This window comes from Sturnira hondurensis, unplaced genomic scaffold, assembly GCF_014824575.4.
Source record: "Sturnira hondurensis isolate 20B ecotype Veracruz unplaced genomic scaffold, ASM1482457v3 Scaffold0014953, whole genome shotgun sequence".
NCBI classification, from domain to species: domain Eukaryota; kingdom Metazoa; phylum Chordata; class Mammalia; order Chiroptera; family Phyllostomidae; genus Sturnira; species Sturnira hondurensis.
The window spans coordinates 1542787-1560591 of NW_028087584.1; the positions used below are offsets into that span (position 1 = coordinate 1542787).

Below are 17805 nucleotides of genomic sequence, written 5' to 3' on the forward strand. Positions count from 1 at the left end.
TGAATATTTGTTCACTTAATTGACTTTTTCTTCACAAGAGAAATACCAGGGTTTTTTGTTTCTTTTTACCTCTCTTCTCCTAAGACATCATCACATCACATGATAATCTAAGCCTCCAGCATAGGAATCCTGAGGTCCTCAAATAAGCAATTTTCCCCAGGGGCAGCAATGTTCTTTGAATGCTCATAGCATGGCTCTCCTAACATTGCTCAAGGGAGAGTAGTTAGATAATCATCTGTCTGATGCCAGGGAACAAACTGCTAAGCAGCTATTTTTCAAAGTATCTCTTCTTTTACCTCAATACTGCTTCTTCATGAAATGCACTTGGCAGAAAGAGTTGTGGCTGAACAGAAACCTCCATCCTAGGTCCATTTTGAGGGTTAGCAAAGTTGAGTACCCAAAGGCTGGACAAAACCAGTGTCAACAATCTAAAGCAGAAGTCTAATACTATCAAGAACTACTCCCACATTGTAGTTACTTTGCCCTCAGCACAGATCAAACATTTTTGAGAAAGGCCTTTCAAAATCCTCACACATTAAAGGTTTTCCTTTGCTCAAAGCACCACATCAGTCAGCAATATCCTCTGCTTCCTGAGAATAATGCAATGCAACAATCCCATAAGGCAACACCGCACTGAGGAAGTTTCAGCACCTCAGTCCACAGGCAAGGGAGAGAGCCTTACCAGCCTGGATCTGCAAAAAAATGGCCATGGGCTAGGGAAATCCCTTTATTTGGAGAACAAGAAAAACAAGCTGATGGGACTTCACCATCCCTGAGTTAGAAGGAAACATGACTACCTGGGGCCTAACTTACCAGAGTGAAAACAAATAACCTATATTCTTGCAATTAATTTAAAGCCTAATGCTCCATACCAATATACTGCTAGAATAAAATCCAGACCTGCCATTTATTCAGCAAACTAGGAAAATGGCCAAAAAATGGTGAAATAAGTGAAAAAGCACAACTGCTCCTGGCTGGGTTGCTCAGTTGGTTACAGCGTCATCTCAATATACCAATGTTGTGGATTCAATCCCTGGACAGGACACATACAAGAATCAACCAATTAACCCATAAATAAGCAGAACAATAAACTGACGTCTGCCTCTCTATTTCTCTCCCTCTATTTCTCTCTCTCTCTTTCTCCCTCTCAAAAATCAATAAATAATTTTTTTTTAAAAAAAGCATGACTGCCTGGGTAAAAGCCCAACTTCATGATTTACTAACTGTGTGACCTAAGGTAGATTACCATACTTGCCTATTCTACCACTCAGTTTATGCATAAATAAAATGGAAATGACATTAGCAATTAACTCACTGTACTGTTGGGAAGAGTAAATGAGTTAGCATTTAAAGTGCTTAGATCACTGCCTGGCACACCTTACCATCTAAGGAGGTAATGTTCTTAAGTGAACATCCCCGAGAGCAATGCACAAACTTACCTTTCCATGTCAGAGTGGATTGCTGGTTTCACTATGAAATTGCTATTCAAATTGTATATAAAAATGTCCACCATTTTTATTTGTTTAATCAAAAAAGAGTTAAAAGATGTTTTAGAAAAAAATACTTAAGTATCATTTTATATGTGATAATTATTAGATGGAGATTTGTAATATTTCCTCACTCCCCCCCAAAATATATATATATGCTAAAAGGTTGCTATGTTTTCAGCATATTCTCATGAATAATTTATCAAGCACATGAAAGCATTCTCCAAGTTTAGAGTTTCTTCAGTCCATTAAGCATATTAAGGCGGGAACCAGAGACATAGGTTCTAAATCTGGCTTTGCTACAAATCAACAACAGGAACATAGGCAAATCACTTACAGCTTTATGAACAATTCCCTGTGAGGCCTTTATTTTTCTCATTTTCCCACAGAATAAGAAAGACTTCAGACACAAATGGGTGTGCAGTTCTGCATGTAAGCAGCAATATGGTACAAATTATACATATACCTCATTTCAACCCATTTCAAGAAGGAACTTTAATATGCTTCCCCTCACCTTGGTTTGGTCTCTGCAGTCAAAATTGGGCTTTCTATTTAGATTTCCACTTACATAACAATCTTGGAGTGCCCCTTGCTGATGTTCTTCACATTCCTAGTCCAATAGTATCAATTTCAAACACATCTTCCCTTGAGTCCAACAATCCACATGATTAACCTGAACAGGCTCTGACCACAAGAAAGGTGCACCCCCACACTATCACCATCACCCTCATCTGTTTGCAGGTTTCCCCCCTGCACATTGCTCAACCTTTTCACTCTTCACTTTATAAGCTCAAGCTTCTGAAATCCTCTGTTCATCTAAGTTCACTTATGTTCTTGCTCGACATCTTGGTGCCCTTCCCCCCCAAAACTTCTGTTTCTCTACAGATATTCTTTTAACATAATCCCTGTAATATCTTTCTTGTCCTACCTCTATAATAATTAATAATCAAAGGGTTATGTGTAGAGAAAAAAACTTTCTAAAACCACTTTCTCCTTAAAGGTCATTTACTTATATGAGAATGATTCTACTGAGTTTAGATGGTCCTATCTAAGGTGCTTTTAAAGTAAAGAAAATGATTTCAGGTGTTACAATTTATCAAACCTGTAACTATTTTCAAGCATAGTAAAAAAGAGCCACAGATATGATCATCATATTGTTTTTCACCTATTTAGAAATTTTTTAAAAGAAACAATAGGGAAATAAATGCAAATTTTAACAGAACAGGAGATCAGGAGGAAAAGCTTAGAACTGCCATACTTAAGTAAATAAATTTGAAGAATCTGAGCTATTTTTCTGCTGACCTTAATTACATCCCATAATTTATTCTAAAAGGAATAATGAAAATATTTTTACTTGAAATGAATCATATTTTTATACTATCTTAGACACTAGAATTTGACACAGAATCATTTTCCTTTATTTTATTTATTGTTTTTCAATTTAATAAAAATAACATATGCTTTGTCTAAAGTTTTTAAAAAATATTTTAGAAATATGTAACCTAATAGTGAAAGGCCTCTATATGTGCCAACCCAACATATACACACATGCAAGATAATAACAAAGCTGCTAGTGTGTATTCTTTTACATTTTTTCCCTGTACATATACTAATATACATGTGTATTGACAATAAGCCTGTTTTTAAATAGAAAGAATTCCATTACTTACCAAAATAAGCCCCGATATTAGTGAGGAAGTGCCTGTCAAGGCCACGTAGAACTTTGGTGTTAACGTGTTCAAAAACATGCTCACTGAAGAAAAAAGAGAGGGGGTGGAAGAATAAAGAACGCATGAGTATGCTAGTAAAACCAATTTTCATTTTTCTTTCTGTTGAAATCATTTGTTTCTGGTGATAAAAATTCTTAGAACCATAGCAAAGCCCTATTAAAATGGTTCAACACTACACAAGTTCAGAATACTAGGTGTTAAGTATTAACATACTCTTAAAAAATGAAAGAAAGAAAAATGCTACAAAAAAGAATAAATGAGCAGCTTTCTTAGTTTTTTGCCTACCCAAGCTATTCTTGTGAATGGTTTCCATGGATTCCTAACCACTGAAAAGTCTAATCAAAACTGATTATAACTGTCAGTCAAATACAGAAGATGCCCTGTATGTTTTCTGGGACCCACATATCAGAATCCTTGATGAAACAACAGCAGTATTTCAACTTTAGGACAAACGGAAAATAACTGTTATTAAAGATTATAATACCCCTAAAAAGGAAGGACAAACTGACAGAAGTAAGCATATATTAGTAAATTTTTTTCAGCTTACTAATAAATCATCAAAATAATTGGATTCAATGAAAAATAAACCATTCAAAATGGTTCACTACCAGGAATTTTCCTGACTGATTCCTGGCACTCTCTCCATATCAACTATACTGTTGATCTGGCTGCCTGTTAAGAAAGGTTTACTTACAAAGGAAGCAAGAACAAACAATGGAGTAAAGACAGTCCACTCAACAAATACTGTTGGGAAATTTGGACAGATATGTGAAAAAAATGAAACTAAACCACCTCCTTATACCAGACTCAAGATTAAATTCAAAATGAATTAAAGACTTCTATGTAAGACTTGAAACCATTAAAATCCTAGAAGAAAACATAGTCAAAAAAACTTCTGACATTTCTCTTAGTAATATTTTTTTCCTGATCTATCTTCTCAGGCAAGGGAAACAAAATAAAAGTAAGCAAATGAGACTACATCAAACAAAAAGTTTTTGCCCAGCAAAAGCAACCATCAACATACCAAAACACAACCTACTAAATGGAAAAATATCATTGCCAATAATACCCCTGATAAGGGGTTAATATCCAAAATTTATAAAGAACTTATAAATCTCAACACCAAAAAAATCCAACTTCAAAATATGCAAAGGATCTTAATAGACATTTTTCCAAAGATGACACACAGATGGCCAATAAACATATGAAAAGATGCTCAACATCACTGATTGTCAGAGAAATGCAAATTCGACATACACTAAGATAGTACCTCATACCCATTAAAATGGCTATCATTAATAACTCAACAAAAAACGTGTTGTCCAGGATATGGACAGAAGGTAACCCTGTGCACTTTTGGTATAGCCACTATGGAAAACAGCATGGAGGTATCTCAAAAACTTCAAAATACAACTCCCTTATGGTCCAGCAATTCCACTTCTTGGTATATATTGGAGGGAATAAAACACCAATTTGAAAAGATATATACACCCCTTTGTTCATTGCAGTGTTATTTATAACAGTCAAGATGTGGAAGCAACTAAAGTCCCCATCAATACGGTAAGTGGATAAAGAAAATGTGGTACAAGACTTCGGCCAAGATGGAGGCATAGGTAGACACACTGTGCTTCCCCACACAACCAAAAAAAGAACAACAATACATTTAAAAACAAAAAAACAAGTATAACTGACAGAAAATTGAACTGTATGGAAGTCCAACAACCAAGGAGTTAAAGATGGAACATTCATCTGAAAGTGGTAGGAGAGGCAGAGACAGGAAGCTGGGATGGAGAGGACTCACCACAAGGCAAGGCAGCACCTGGAGGACTGGGGCAGGCAAGGCGGTGGCTGGTGGACAGGGTGAGGAGGTGGCTGGCTGAATGGGAGGTCACACATTTGCATGTGGATAAACCATGAGGAAAAACTGGGGAGCAAGACAGACTGTGCAAGTCAGGGTTCTAGTACAGAAAAAGAAAGCCTCAAAACCTCTCACTGAAAAAATCTGTGGGGGTTACAAGCAGCAAGAGAAACTCCCAATCTGACAGAAGAGTTCATTGGAGAGACCCATGGGGTCCTAGAATGTACACAAAACCACCCACTCAGAAATTAGCACCAGAAGGCCCCAGTTTGCTTATGGGTAGTGGTGGAAGTGACTGAAAGCTAACACAGAGTCCAAAAGGAGCATTGTTCCCATTTGGACCCCTCCCCAACATACAACACAGCGATGTGGTTTGCCCTGCCCTGGTGAATATTTAAGGCTCTGCCCCTTACTAACAATTACACCAAGACAAAAAACAATGGCCCAAATGAAAGAACAGATCAAAGCTCCTAGTGACAAAGAGATACCCCACCTATTGGATGCACAGTTCAAAACACTGGTAATCAGGATGCTCACAGAATTGGTTGAGTATGGTTGCAAAATTGATGAAAAAGTGAAGGCTATACAAAGTGAAACAAAGGAAAATGTACAGTGAACCAACAGTGAAGGGAAGAAAACTGGGACTCAAATCAATGGTTTGGATCAGAAGAAAGAAATAGTCAACCAGAACAGAATGAAGAAACAAGAATTCAAAAAAATGAAGAGAGGTTTAGGAACCTCTGGGAAAACTTTAAATATTCCAACATCCAAATCATAGGGGTGCCAAAAGGACAAGAGGAAGAGCAAGAAATTGAAAACTTATTTGAAAACATAATGAAGGAGAACTTCCCCAATCTCTGGCAAAGGAAACAGACTTCCAGGAAGTCCAGGAAGCTCAAAGGGTCCCAAACAATTTGAACCCAAGGAGGTTCACACCAAGACACATCATAATTACATCACCCAAGAATAAATATAAGGAGAGAATAGGAAGAAACAAGAGAAAAAAGACAGTTCCCATAAGACAATCAGCTGATTTCTCAAAAGAAACCTTATAGGTAAGAAGGGGCTGGAAAAGAGTATTCCAAGTCATGAAAAGCAAGGATCTACATCCAAGATTGCTCTATCCAGCAAAGCTTTCATTTAGAATGGAAGGGCAGATAAAGTGCTTCCCAGACAAGGTAAAACTAAGAGTATATCATCACAAAGCCCTTATTATATGTAATGTTATAGGGATTTATCTAAGAAAAAGAAGATAAAAACTATGAACAGTAAAATGACAACAAATTCACAACTATCAACAACCAAACCTTAAACAACAACAACAACTATGTAAACTAGAACAGGAACAGAATCACAGAAATGGAGACCACATGGAGGGTTATCAGTGGGGAAGGGAGAAAAGGAGAAAGGGGGAAAAGGTACAGAAATAAGTAGCATAAATGGTAGGTACAAAATAGACAGGGAGGGGTTAAGAATAGTATAGGAAATGTGGAAGCCAAAGAACTTATATGGATGACCCATGGACATGATCTAAACAAGGGGAAATGTGGGTGGGAGAGAGTATATAGGGTGGAGGGGAATAAAGTGGGGGGGGGGGGAGTGGGATAACTGTAATAATCAAATATATTTTAAAAAATGAAAAAAATATGTGGTGTACATACACACACACACACAATGGAATATTACTTGGCCATAAAAAGGAATGAAATCTTACCAGTTGAGACGACATGAATGGACCTAAAGGATATTATGCTAAGTAAAACACATCAGTCAGAGAAAGACAAATGCCACATGATTTAATTTATATGTACAATCTAAAGAACAGAAATAGATACATAGATACAGAGAACATACCAATGGTTGTGATAGATGGGAGGGGGTTGGGAGACTGGGTGAAAAAGGTGAAGGGATTAGAAGTACAAATTGATACTTACAAAATAGTCACAGGGATGTAAAGTACAGCATAGGAAATATAGTCAACANAATGAAATCTTACCAGTTGAGACGACATGAATGGACCTAAAGGATATTATGCTAAGTCAGAGAAAGACAAATGCCACATGATTTAATTTATATGTACAATCTAAAGAACAGAAATAGATACATAGATACAGAGAACATACCAATGGTTGTGATAGATGGGAGGGGGTTGGGAGACTGGGTGAAAAAGGTGAAGGGATTAGAAGTACAAATTGATACTTACAAAATAGTCACAGGGATGTAAAGTACAGCATAGGAAATATAGTCAACAATATTGTAATAACTATGTATGTGGTGTTATGTGGGTACTTGAATTATTAGGGAGATCACTTTGTAAATTATGTAACTGTCTAACTGTAACAAGGGAGTCTGGCCAGAATACTGGGGGATGGGGAGAAACCCAATCCTGCAAGAGAGCCTGCTCCCTCCAGAGAAGGGAAGGGTTGGCAGAAACTCCAAGACAGCAGATTGAAGCAACAGCTGGTGAAAAAGACATCCTTGCTGGAGAAGTGAGGGAACCCTGAGATGCGTGAAAAGTGCCAAAAGCAGTCAGGGATTAAAACTGGAGCTGGGGTATAATTCCATACAGTATTCCCGAGGCAACAGTAAACAACTAACGCAGCTCATGACACCACTTGCACAGAGCCTGTGTGGGCTGTGGGGCCTGGAAAAGGTCACAACACACATGTAACCAGGGGAAACCCTGCCCTGGGCAGAGATGCAGTGCCCTAGTGTGGCTGGAAAACCCTCCCACCTGCTTCTGGATAATGGTGGCCAGAAGAGGGCTGATTTACAGTGTGGGCTGACACTTATGGTGGGCATTGGCCTGGAACTGACTGGGAATTTTGACACTCCCACAGCGCACAGAATTTTGCAGGAAAGATTTCAAACAGAAGGTGCATGTAAGTGCTTCCCTTTTTCCTTCCCCTCATTTGCAGTCAGGAGCTAGCTGATGGAAGCTGAGTGTCATGCATAGGATGCACACTCCATCAGTGGCAGGCCCATGGAATGCCAGGCCCCACTCATAGCTCTTGCCTTGCCCTGTTCACATGGCTGAAGTAGGCTCACATGGGACACGCATCTCACCAGCAGCAGGCTTGGGGGGAAGGCTGCAGCCCCACACCACATGGCATGGGTCCTAGTCTGCTTCCATTCTCTCACCCTCAGAGTGACACACAGATGGGTGAGCTGGGAACATTTGATGGCCCCAAGGCACAAGCAGTCTTGGATGCCAGGGCCCACTGGACTGAGCTCCTAGCACGACTGGCTACAGTGATCTGGCCCCAGGAGAGGGAGAAAGCTGTGCTGGCCCTCAAGTGTGCACTCTAGAAAAAGAGCCTGAAGCTAGAGAAATAAACACCCATCTGTGTGACAGTCTTGGGCTCTAAAAGGGCAGATAAGAATGGAGGGGGATCTCTGGGCATAGATTTGGACTTCAGTCTTTTGAAGAACAAAGGGGTTTCTGTGTTTTGCACAAGAGAATGGCTTGGAGCAGCACTGATCCCAGCTCCCCCAAATTGGGCACACTGTTAATAAAAGACTTTTTCCTTCCCCACCAGTCTCAGTTTTATGGTTGTATACCGTGGCAGGCAGCCGAATTAAATTTTGCCCTGTAACAGAACCACTATGCCGTATGCCTAAAACTAATTTAAAATAATACTGAATGTCAACTGTAATTGAAGAATAAAATAAATAAGTGGGTTAGATATATATTTTATAAATATATTTTAGTCCTTATCATTTATATACAGATATTGCATGAAACTTTGACTATTACCAAAACAACAATGACCTAAAGGGCTTTTTGTTTCATGTTTTTGTTTGTAAAAGGGAATCCTATCCAGCCCAGTTTTAGAATGAAGGATATTAGAAGCAGGATTGTGATGTCATTAAGGGAAAAGGCTTAATGTCCTTGGCATCTGTCCTGAGCTTAGCCCAAAAAAGCGAAGCCTCTACTATGAATAGAGATCCCAGGCTCATTCAGTTTTCTCTATTTATGAATGAGACCATGGACAAGGAATGGAAACATGAATCAGACACAGTTCCCACTTCCACAAGGCCAAAGTCTAGTTAGGAAACAGACAAGTAAACAAGCAATTACCATAAAGTTGGATAAATATATATACAGTTCCTGTACACAGAATTTGATGAAAACACATAAAAAGGATGCACCTCAAGCTGGGGGTCTGGGAAGAGGTCCAGGAGAATAAGTAGGCCTTAACCAGACAAAAGCAGGCAAGAGGAGGGATGGAAGGGCAATGTGAGCAAATGAATGGGACCTGCTCTGAGGTGCTGAGCAAACAGCACAACCTTTATAAGGAGTCGCACTAGTTAAGGAGGGAATAAGCTTGAGCTATGAACCCTTTACAAACATGCAAATGTGGAAGAATACACTGATTCCATCCTTCCTGGCTACTGGGCATCCTCTCAATAAACCGTGCTCTTCCTATACCCCTCTTAAAATAAAATTGACTTGTGGTCTGTCGTTTGTAATCACAAGAACCTGGACGAACACAATGTGCTCAGTCAACAGTCAAAGACTTGATTAAGAGGATGGTTTCCAGGCACTAGAGAAAGGCATGGACGAAAGAGATCAGCCTAAAGCTGTAAGACAAAAGTAGGTACAGTTGAGGTGGCTTTGCTTGGTCATTATAAAAAAACCAAAAACAGTGCTTTGTTATTTCCCACCCAACAGTCTGTGGAAGGAGGCAGACTTCTAAAAAGGAAAGAAAAAATCAGCCTCAGTTACAAACCTAGAGCTAGTAACTGCCGGTCTGATTCTGAGGTGCCTAAAATTCTCAAAATTCCCCTTCTTACATTATGAATGATTCCATATTTCCCATTATTTAAAAAAAGTTACCAAAACAGTTTATTATTTATTATTCTGATAATATAACATATTATTTATTATATAACAGATTTATTATTTATTATTCTGTAGTTGTGAACATTTGTATCTGTGCCATATACTTTTCAGTACATTTCTAAGGACAAATTGAGCATAGAATTAGAAATCTACACCTCTAAAAGACAGCAAAAAAGGTTCACCTGTATTAAAGTACATTAGTAGCCTTCCTGTTAATGCCCCTGAAACAAAGCATAAAGCAATGGAGGAGAAAGCTTTTCTACTGAAAATCACTGATCCATTAATTATGAAGAATTGATAAGTGAAAAAATATTTTAGTGTTTTAAAGAGATAAAAGTAAATATTTCACTCATTTCATTTTAATTAAGAGTGTACAACAATAGTAACTAATAAGTAGAACACACTTCTCTATTCTGTCTAGTTATAGAAAGCTGACTAGAGTTGGGAGAGATAATGGTGGGCATGAAAAGAAATAGAGACACAAATAAAGAGAAAAGCAGGCACAGAAACATTTAGAAATTGGAAGGTGATCATTTGAGAATTTATGAATTTTATAGTCTTACTGGATATTCTGACTAAAATAATTAAGACATGGCATTTGGCAATTCTGGGCATAATATTAATGCTTAGTACTTGCAACTTCAATCTATTTACCTATTATATAATATTTACAACAAAACCACTTTCATATATTACAGAATTTAATCTTCACTTCAACTCCACAGCTGCTAAGGTCAATGTTATTTTTCATCTTACATCACAGCTGAAGTCTGAGCAATGACCTGAACACCAAACGTCCTGCCCTCAAAGTGTAGGCTCATGGCATGACAGCATGCATGTGAGGATACTGATGAAAGTATTAAGGAACAAAATAGCAAAAAGAAAACACTAGCCTTTCATTAGAAAAGGGAAAAATCTTTTCCACTAAGATCATGAACAAGACAAGGTTGTCCAATTTCACCACTTCTATTCAATACAGCATTGGAAGTTTTAGCCTCAGCGATCAGGCAAGAAAAGGAAATAAAAGGCATCCAAATCAGAAAAGAGGAAACAAAACTGGCATTGTTTGCAGATGACATGATAGTGTACATGGAAAATCCTATAGAATCTACAAAAAAACTGCTTGAACGAATAAATGAATTTGGCAAAATTGCAGGATACAAAGTCAATATCCAGAAATCAAGGGCATTTTTGTATACTAACAATGAAACAGCAGAAGCAGAAATCAAGAAAAAAATCCCATTCGATATAGCAAAAACAAAAATAAAATATCTGGGAATAAACCTAACCAAGGAGGTTAAAGACCTGTATGCAGAAAACTACACAACACTGAAGAAATAAATCAAGGAAGACACAAACAAATGGAAAAAAATACCATGTTCATGGATTGGAAGAATTAACATCATCAAAATGTCCATACTACCCAAAGCAATTTACAGATTCAATGCAATACCTATTAAAGTTCCAATGGCATATTTCACAGACATAGAACAAACACTTCAAAAATTTATATGGAACCACAAAAGACCCCAAATAGCAGCCGCAATTTTGAGAAAGAAGAACAAAGTAGGAGGGATCACAATACCTGACATCAAACTGTATTACAAGGCCACTGTAATCAAAACAGCCTGGTACTGGCATAAAAACAGGCATATAGACCAATGGAACAGAACAGAGAGCCCAGAATTAAACCCAACTCTCTACAGTCAATTAATATTTGACAAAGAGGGCAATGACATAAAATGGAGTAAAGATAGCCTCTTCAACAAATGGTGCTGGGAGAACTAGACAGCTATGTGCAAAAAAATGAAACTCAAGCACCAACTTACACCATACACCAAAATAAATTCAAGGTGGATAAAAGACTTAAATATAAGCAATGAAACCATTGAATTCCTAAAGGAGAACATTGGCAGGAAAATCTCAGATATTTCACTCAGCAACATTTTTACCGATATGTCCCCTAGAGCAAGGACTATAAAGGAAAGAATAAACAAATGGGATCTCATCAAAATAAAAAGCTTCTGTGCGGCTAAAGAAACAGTATTAAGATAAAAAGAGAACCAACTGTTTGGGGAAACATATTTGCCAATGATACCTCGACAAAGGTTTAATCTCCAAAATATACAAAGAACTCACATGACTCTATTCAAAGAAGATGAGCAACCCCATTAAAAAATGGTCAAAGGACTTGAACAGACAATTCACCAAGGAGGACATACAGAGGATCCATAGACACATGAAAAGATGCTCAATATCACTAGCTATCAGAGAGATGCAAATTAAAACCACAATGAGATACCACTTTACACCAGTCAGAATGGCCATCATAAATAAAGCAATAAACAACAAATGTTGGAGAGGGTGTGGGGAAAAGGGGACCCTAGTTCACTGTTGGTGAGATTGCAGACTGGTACAACCACTATGGAATACAGTATGGAATTTGCTCAGAAAACTAAAAATGAACCTGCCTTTTGACCCAGCAATTCCACTGCTGGGATTATATCCTAAGAACCCTAAAACACCAATTGAAAAGAACCTATTCACACCAATGTTCATAGCAGCACAATTTACAATACGCAAGAGTTGGAAGCAACCTAGATGCCCATCAGTAAATGAATGGATCAAAAGCTACGGTACATTTACACAATGGAATTCTATGCAGCAGAAAGAAAGAAGGAGCTACTACCTTTTGCAACAGCATGGATGGAACTGGGAAGCATTATGCTGAGTGAAACAAGCCAGGCGGTAAAAGACAAATACCATATGATATCACTGTTAACAGGAAGCTAAACAACAAAACAAACAAGCAAGCAAAATATGGCCAAAGACACTGAAAGTCAGAACAGGCTGGCAGGAACCAGAGGGGAGAGGTGAGAGAATTTCAGGGGAAAGGGGGAAGGATTCACAGAAACTAATATAAAGGACACATGAAGAACAACTAGGGGGGGTGGAAAGGGGAGGGAGGTGGGGAGCACAGGGGAAGGGGTGGGCTGGGATGGGAGTGGGGAATGGAAAACTGTACTTGAACAATAATTAAGTTAAAAAAAAGAAAAGGGATGCTTTAAAGAATGAATGTTTTTATTTTTGTTAAAGATTTATTTATTTGTTTGTTTGTTTGTTTGTTTGTTTGTTTTTAGGCAGAGGGGAAGGGAGGGAAAAAGAGAGGTAGAGAAAGGTCAATCTGTGGTTGCCCCCTGTGCTCCCCCTACTGGGTACTCGGCTAGCAACCCAGGCATGTGCTTTGACTGAGAATCAAACTGGCAACCCTTTGGTTTGCAATCTGGCACTCAATCAACTGAGCCACACAATCCAGGGCAAGAATGAATGTTTCTAATACTGGACTTATTTTTTACCTCTGACCTTTAAAAATAAGTTCACTGTCATCTTATCATTGGTGTGTGCTGCACCAGGGAGGAAAGGCAGGAAGCCACCCTGAAAGAGCAAATAACTTAGTTTAAGGTTTCCCCATTACATTAGGGCTACATACTGCAGTTCAGCCTGCCTTAAAATGAAAAACTATCTTGCATGGTTTTACCAGAGTCACTAGAAATTATGTTTGAAAATATCCAAGGCCTGATAAAGTACCTAAAAACTGGACTAGTACCTAAAAATTGAGGCATGAGCTTTGAAACATCAACTGGATTTTCCTGAAATGCACAGGGACATCACTGTAACCTCCATACCTGCTGGGGCTGGGCAAAACAAATTCAGGAACAAAGAGGTAAAGATTAATCTAGTTTTGCAAGCAATAAATTCATAAAATTTTTCTAATGTCTTATTTTAGCCCAGAGACAAAATTAATAAATTAGAAGGCTCTTCATATGGTCCAGGTGGGCCCTTTTATCAGGTCATTGCTCAAAGAATATTCAAGAATATGCTGTCAGTTATTTCTGGGTAGCCTTTGGGACTGTATCATGTAGAAATCTGAAGATGTTGAATTTTAACTTGGCATAATCTTCTCATTCAATTAACCAGCAATTAGGAAGGAACTGAGTATGACTCCAAAAGGAAACTTGGTAGGAGCAATAGATACAGCATTAAAAATGAAGTGACCTCTATGAATCACAGAAGAGAGAAGATAATACAACAGATCAACTTTTGGAAGTGAAGGATCACTCCCACGAGCAGGAACTATTGTAGAAAACCAGAAGGCTTACTCAGGAATCACATGTAGTGGGCCTATGGGATCTGCTTGTGAGGAGCCAGTCACATTTCTGGCCCTTCCTTGTGAGAGTATAGAGCCTTCCTCCATATTCTTCAGAACACACGCTATTCCCAAGTTACACTCCTGGAGAAGACCTTCTGTGAAAAACCCTGTGAGTTTATCTCCGTAGCCACAATGCACCTCAGACAGAAAAGCTCTGGAATGAAGAGGTTAAGGTGGCATCAAAGACTTGGAGGTACTGACTAGACAGAACTGAATACACAAAGTAATAAATTCTACAACACCCAAAAATATGAGTCTACTCTGTCCTGTGTTCCCTTCAATGTCTTGCTAAAATATGGCATGTGAAATAAGGAGGAAAAGGTTAGACAAAAATGTCTAAAAGAAAGGTTAAAGAAACTAAGCTTATTTAGGCTGGATGGAAAAAAATGAAAGATGCAGGATTAGGAGGTTTAGTCTCTGTGAAACCAGCTGTTGTGTGGTGGCCTCAGGAGAGTCCTATACCCTCCCAGAGCTGCTCTCTCTAGTAATTTCAGGACATACTAGCTGAATGCACACCTAGGCCAGATACTGGGGATACCACAGCAAACAGCACTGCACTGCCCCCAAAGGGACTCATAATCTAATGGGTGAGACTGACAAGTAGGTGGATAAGCAAATATCAAAGAAGTTGCCTTAGGAAGTTATAAAGACACAGGGTACCCACAAGGATTAGATCAAGAAAAATTCCTGCCAAGAAAAAGCATTTCATCTGAGACTTGTAGAATGATGAATCAGGAGATACCCAGGTAAAGTTACCATGGCTGCAGTGACAGGTAGAGCGGTGGAGCACTCCTTAGAACACTGCAGCCCAAGGGCCTCAGGGTGCCCATGGAAGGAAAGAGAAGAGTAGTGCAGGTGCCACTGAGTTGCATGTGTAAGTTGAGGTACTAATGGGAAATTACTATTAGATATGTGAAATTACTTCCTAAAGTGCCTGGTATACAAATACATGGAATATTAATTGACCCATAGCAAATGGCTATTCTCAGATGATACAATTAAAACAGATCAAAATTGTATTTCTAAAAGTGAAATATTTGCTTCTGTTTGGTCTTCTCCAAAATTATTTACAGAGAAATAATGTAATCTAACACCCACAAAAAATGCTTAAGGAAGAGGGACTTTGGTTTATTTATTTTCTCAGTAAGTAATAAATATAAGTAACATTTATCTCACCACAGGTGAAAATTTGTACCTTTGAGGCAATATCATTGTCTATAAAATAAGATGAATAATGGTTATATCATAGAATTGTTGTGAAAACTGAATGTGTTAATGTAAATAAGCTGCCTAACAGAGCAGACCTCATTGAATGATATGTATTACTATTGTTATTTATGTTTATGTTACTCTTCCTTTAGCAGTTGGGCCTCTTACAATAATTGCAGAAAGCAGAGAGGACTGAGCAGAATATATGCATTATAATAGGAGTAACAGCAGCCATACTAGCACTTACTGAGCACCTTCTATGTGTCTAGCACTAACTTACAGACTACAGCCCAAGGAGTAAATCACCTATACTATGATTTGTCCTTGTGCTAAACATGGATGTTCTACAAAACAAATGAAGACCCAGTTGACAGAAGGGTCCTTGAAAAAAACAATTCAGCCACAGGCTATGGGAACCACATGCAATCCTGTCTTTAGTGTTCTTCAAGTGTCCTTGTGGTATAGGACATACACCATATTGAAGCCTAAAAACCAAAAACCAAGCATGCTGGTTTGCAAATGTTTCCCTTGCAAGGGTCAAATAATCAAGGCCACAATGCCTTCTGGGACTTGACAGAAACATCAAGGTAGATTGGGAGACTGCTAACTTCATGCAAAGCAACTTTTCTCATTTAGTTACAGAAAGTACACAAAGTGTCTCATGTCTGTAGAAAGCACATTAAGGGACATGTTAGTCTATTAGGAACCTTCTATCAAATTGTTTTCTCACACTTCCAAAGTGGATTAGGTAACATACTAGAATAGTTTAATTTGTTATTTGCATTTTTTTGGTGACGATAGAGAATATTCTCTTCTTTCACTTGATTGTTCTTTCAAACCTATCACTCTTCCTTCCTGTCAGCTTCCATTAAGGCTGCAATTCCACTTCTGCCTTTCCTCATTTACCGAAGAGTGAAAATAGATATTTTAATACTTTAGCTTACATGCGTGCTAATTTTGAACATATTTCCAGATTGTGCAGCTTTTAAAATTATAGAACTTGACACTGTAATGGACAAAATCCTAAGGTGCCCCAACCTCCTGGTGTTCATATCTTGATGTGACTCCTCCCCTTGAATGTGGGTGGGACATGCAACTCATTTCTAACAACGATATGTAAGATACCATTTTGGTAGCAGACACTCAGAGATTATCCTTGCTAGTTGAATTAAGTAAATGTCCATACTGAGAAGCCCAAATGGCAATGGACTACAAGAAGTCTCTACAGGCTAAGGGTAGCTTTTGATCAATAGCCAATATGAAAATGAAGACCTCAGTTCTACAGCTATGATTTCTGCAAGTGGCCAGAATGAATTTGGAAGTAGATTCTCCTTTAGGTGAGCCTACAAATAAGATCACAGCCTGGTCAACACCATGATTACACACTGGTGAGACCAACTGGCCAAAGACCAGCTAAACTGTACCTGTACTCCTGACCCACAGAAATCATGAGATAATAATAAATGTGTGTTATTTTAAGCTGCTATATCTACAGTGATTTGTTATGTAGCATATAAAACTGATACAATCATGTATAATTCATGAGAATGAAAATCGTATGGACATCTGACAACTCTGTAGTATGCCCCAAAAAAGTGTTAAGACATGCCAACTCTATCCGCCCGAAGAGCTTCTTTCATAACCATAATGTATGTTCTAACTTTGCAGCCATGAAATATTACTCCACATGCTGATCTGCAACTGTGGTTGTAAGTCCGCTAACATTAAAGTAGAAGCTGAAAGAAAACTTTTTTTTAAAATATGGAAATAAGATATCCAGCCAAGATGGAGGCATAGGTAGACACACTTTGCCTCCTCCCACAACCAAAAGAAGGGCAACAACAATTTAAAAATATGAAACAACCATAACTGACAGAAAATCAGTCCAACAACCAAGGAGTTAAACAAGAAACACTCATCCAGAGCTATAGGAGGGGTGGAGACAGGCAGCCAGGCAGAGAGGACTCATAGCAAGGCAGCAACTGGTGGACCCACCACCCAGGTGGCGGCAGGTGGAGTGGGCAGTCCCATATTCATGTGCACATAAACCAGGAAGAACAAGTGGGGAGTAAAACAGACTGCATAACCCAGGGCTTCAGCACAAGGAAATAAAGTCTCAAACCTCTGATTGAAAACAGTGGTGGAGGTTACAGCTCCAAGAAACTCCCAGCCTCACAGGAGAGTTTGCTGGAGAGACCCACAGGGTCCTAGAACTTACACAAACCCTCCCACCCAGGAATCAGCACCAGAAGGGCCCAATTTCCTTGTGGGTATTGGGGAAAGTGACTAAAACCATCAGAGAGTAGAGCAAGCAGCACTGTTCCCTCTCAGACCCCTCCCTAACACAGAGTGTCACAGCACAGCAAGGTGGGTTGCCCCAACCTGGTGAACACCTCAGGCTCAGCCCCTTACTACAAAACAGGCATGCTAAGACCAAAAAAAAAAAGTCCAAATGAAACATCAAA

At 38.7% G+C, this 17805-nt stretch overlaps 1 protein-coding gene across 8 annotated transcripts in view; it reads right to left on the minus strand.

The window, feature by feature from the left end:
- Nucleotides 1-17805, minus strand: part of ST7 (suppression of tumorigenicity 7) — a 319529-nt gene that overhangs the window by 171607 nt on the left and 130117 nt on the right. For 7 of the 8 annotated variants that reach the window (XR_005069142.1, XR_005069143.1, XM_037064214.1 and 4 more), the window contains exon 2: nucleotides 3158-3240. The exons of the other annotated variant lie outside the window; for it this stretch is intronic. Coding sequence is in view for 5 of the 7 variants with exons in the window: in XM_037064214.1 (XP_036920109.1) it covers nucleotides 3158-3240 (83 nt within the window). In the remaining 2 variants the exon portion in view is untranslated. The remainder of the gene's footprint in view (nucleotides 1-3157; nucleotides 3241-17805) is intronic. 8 annotated transcript variants of the gene reach the window in all.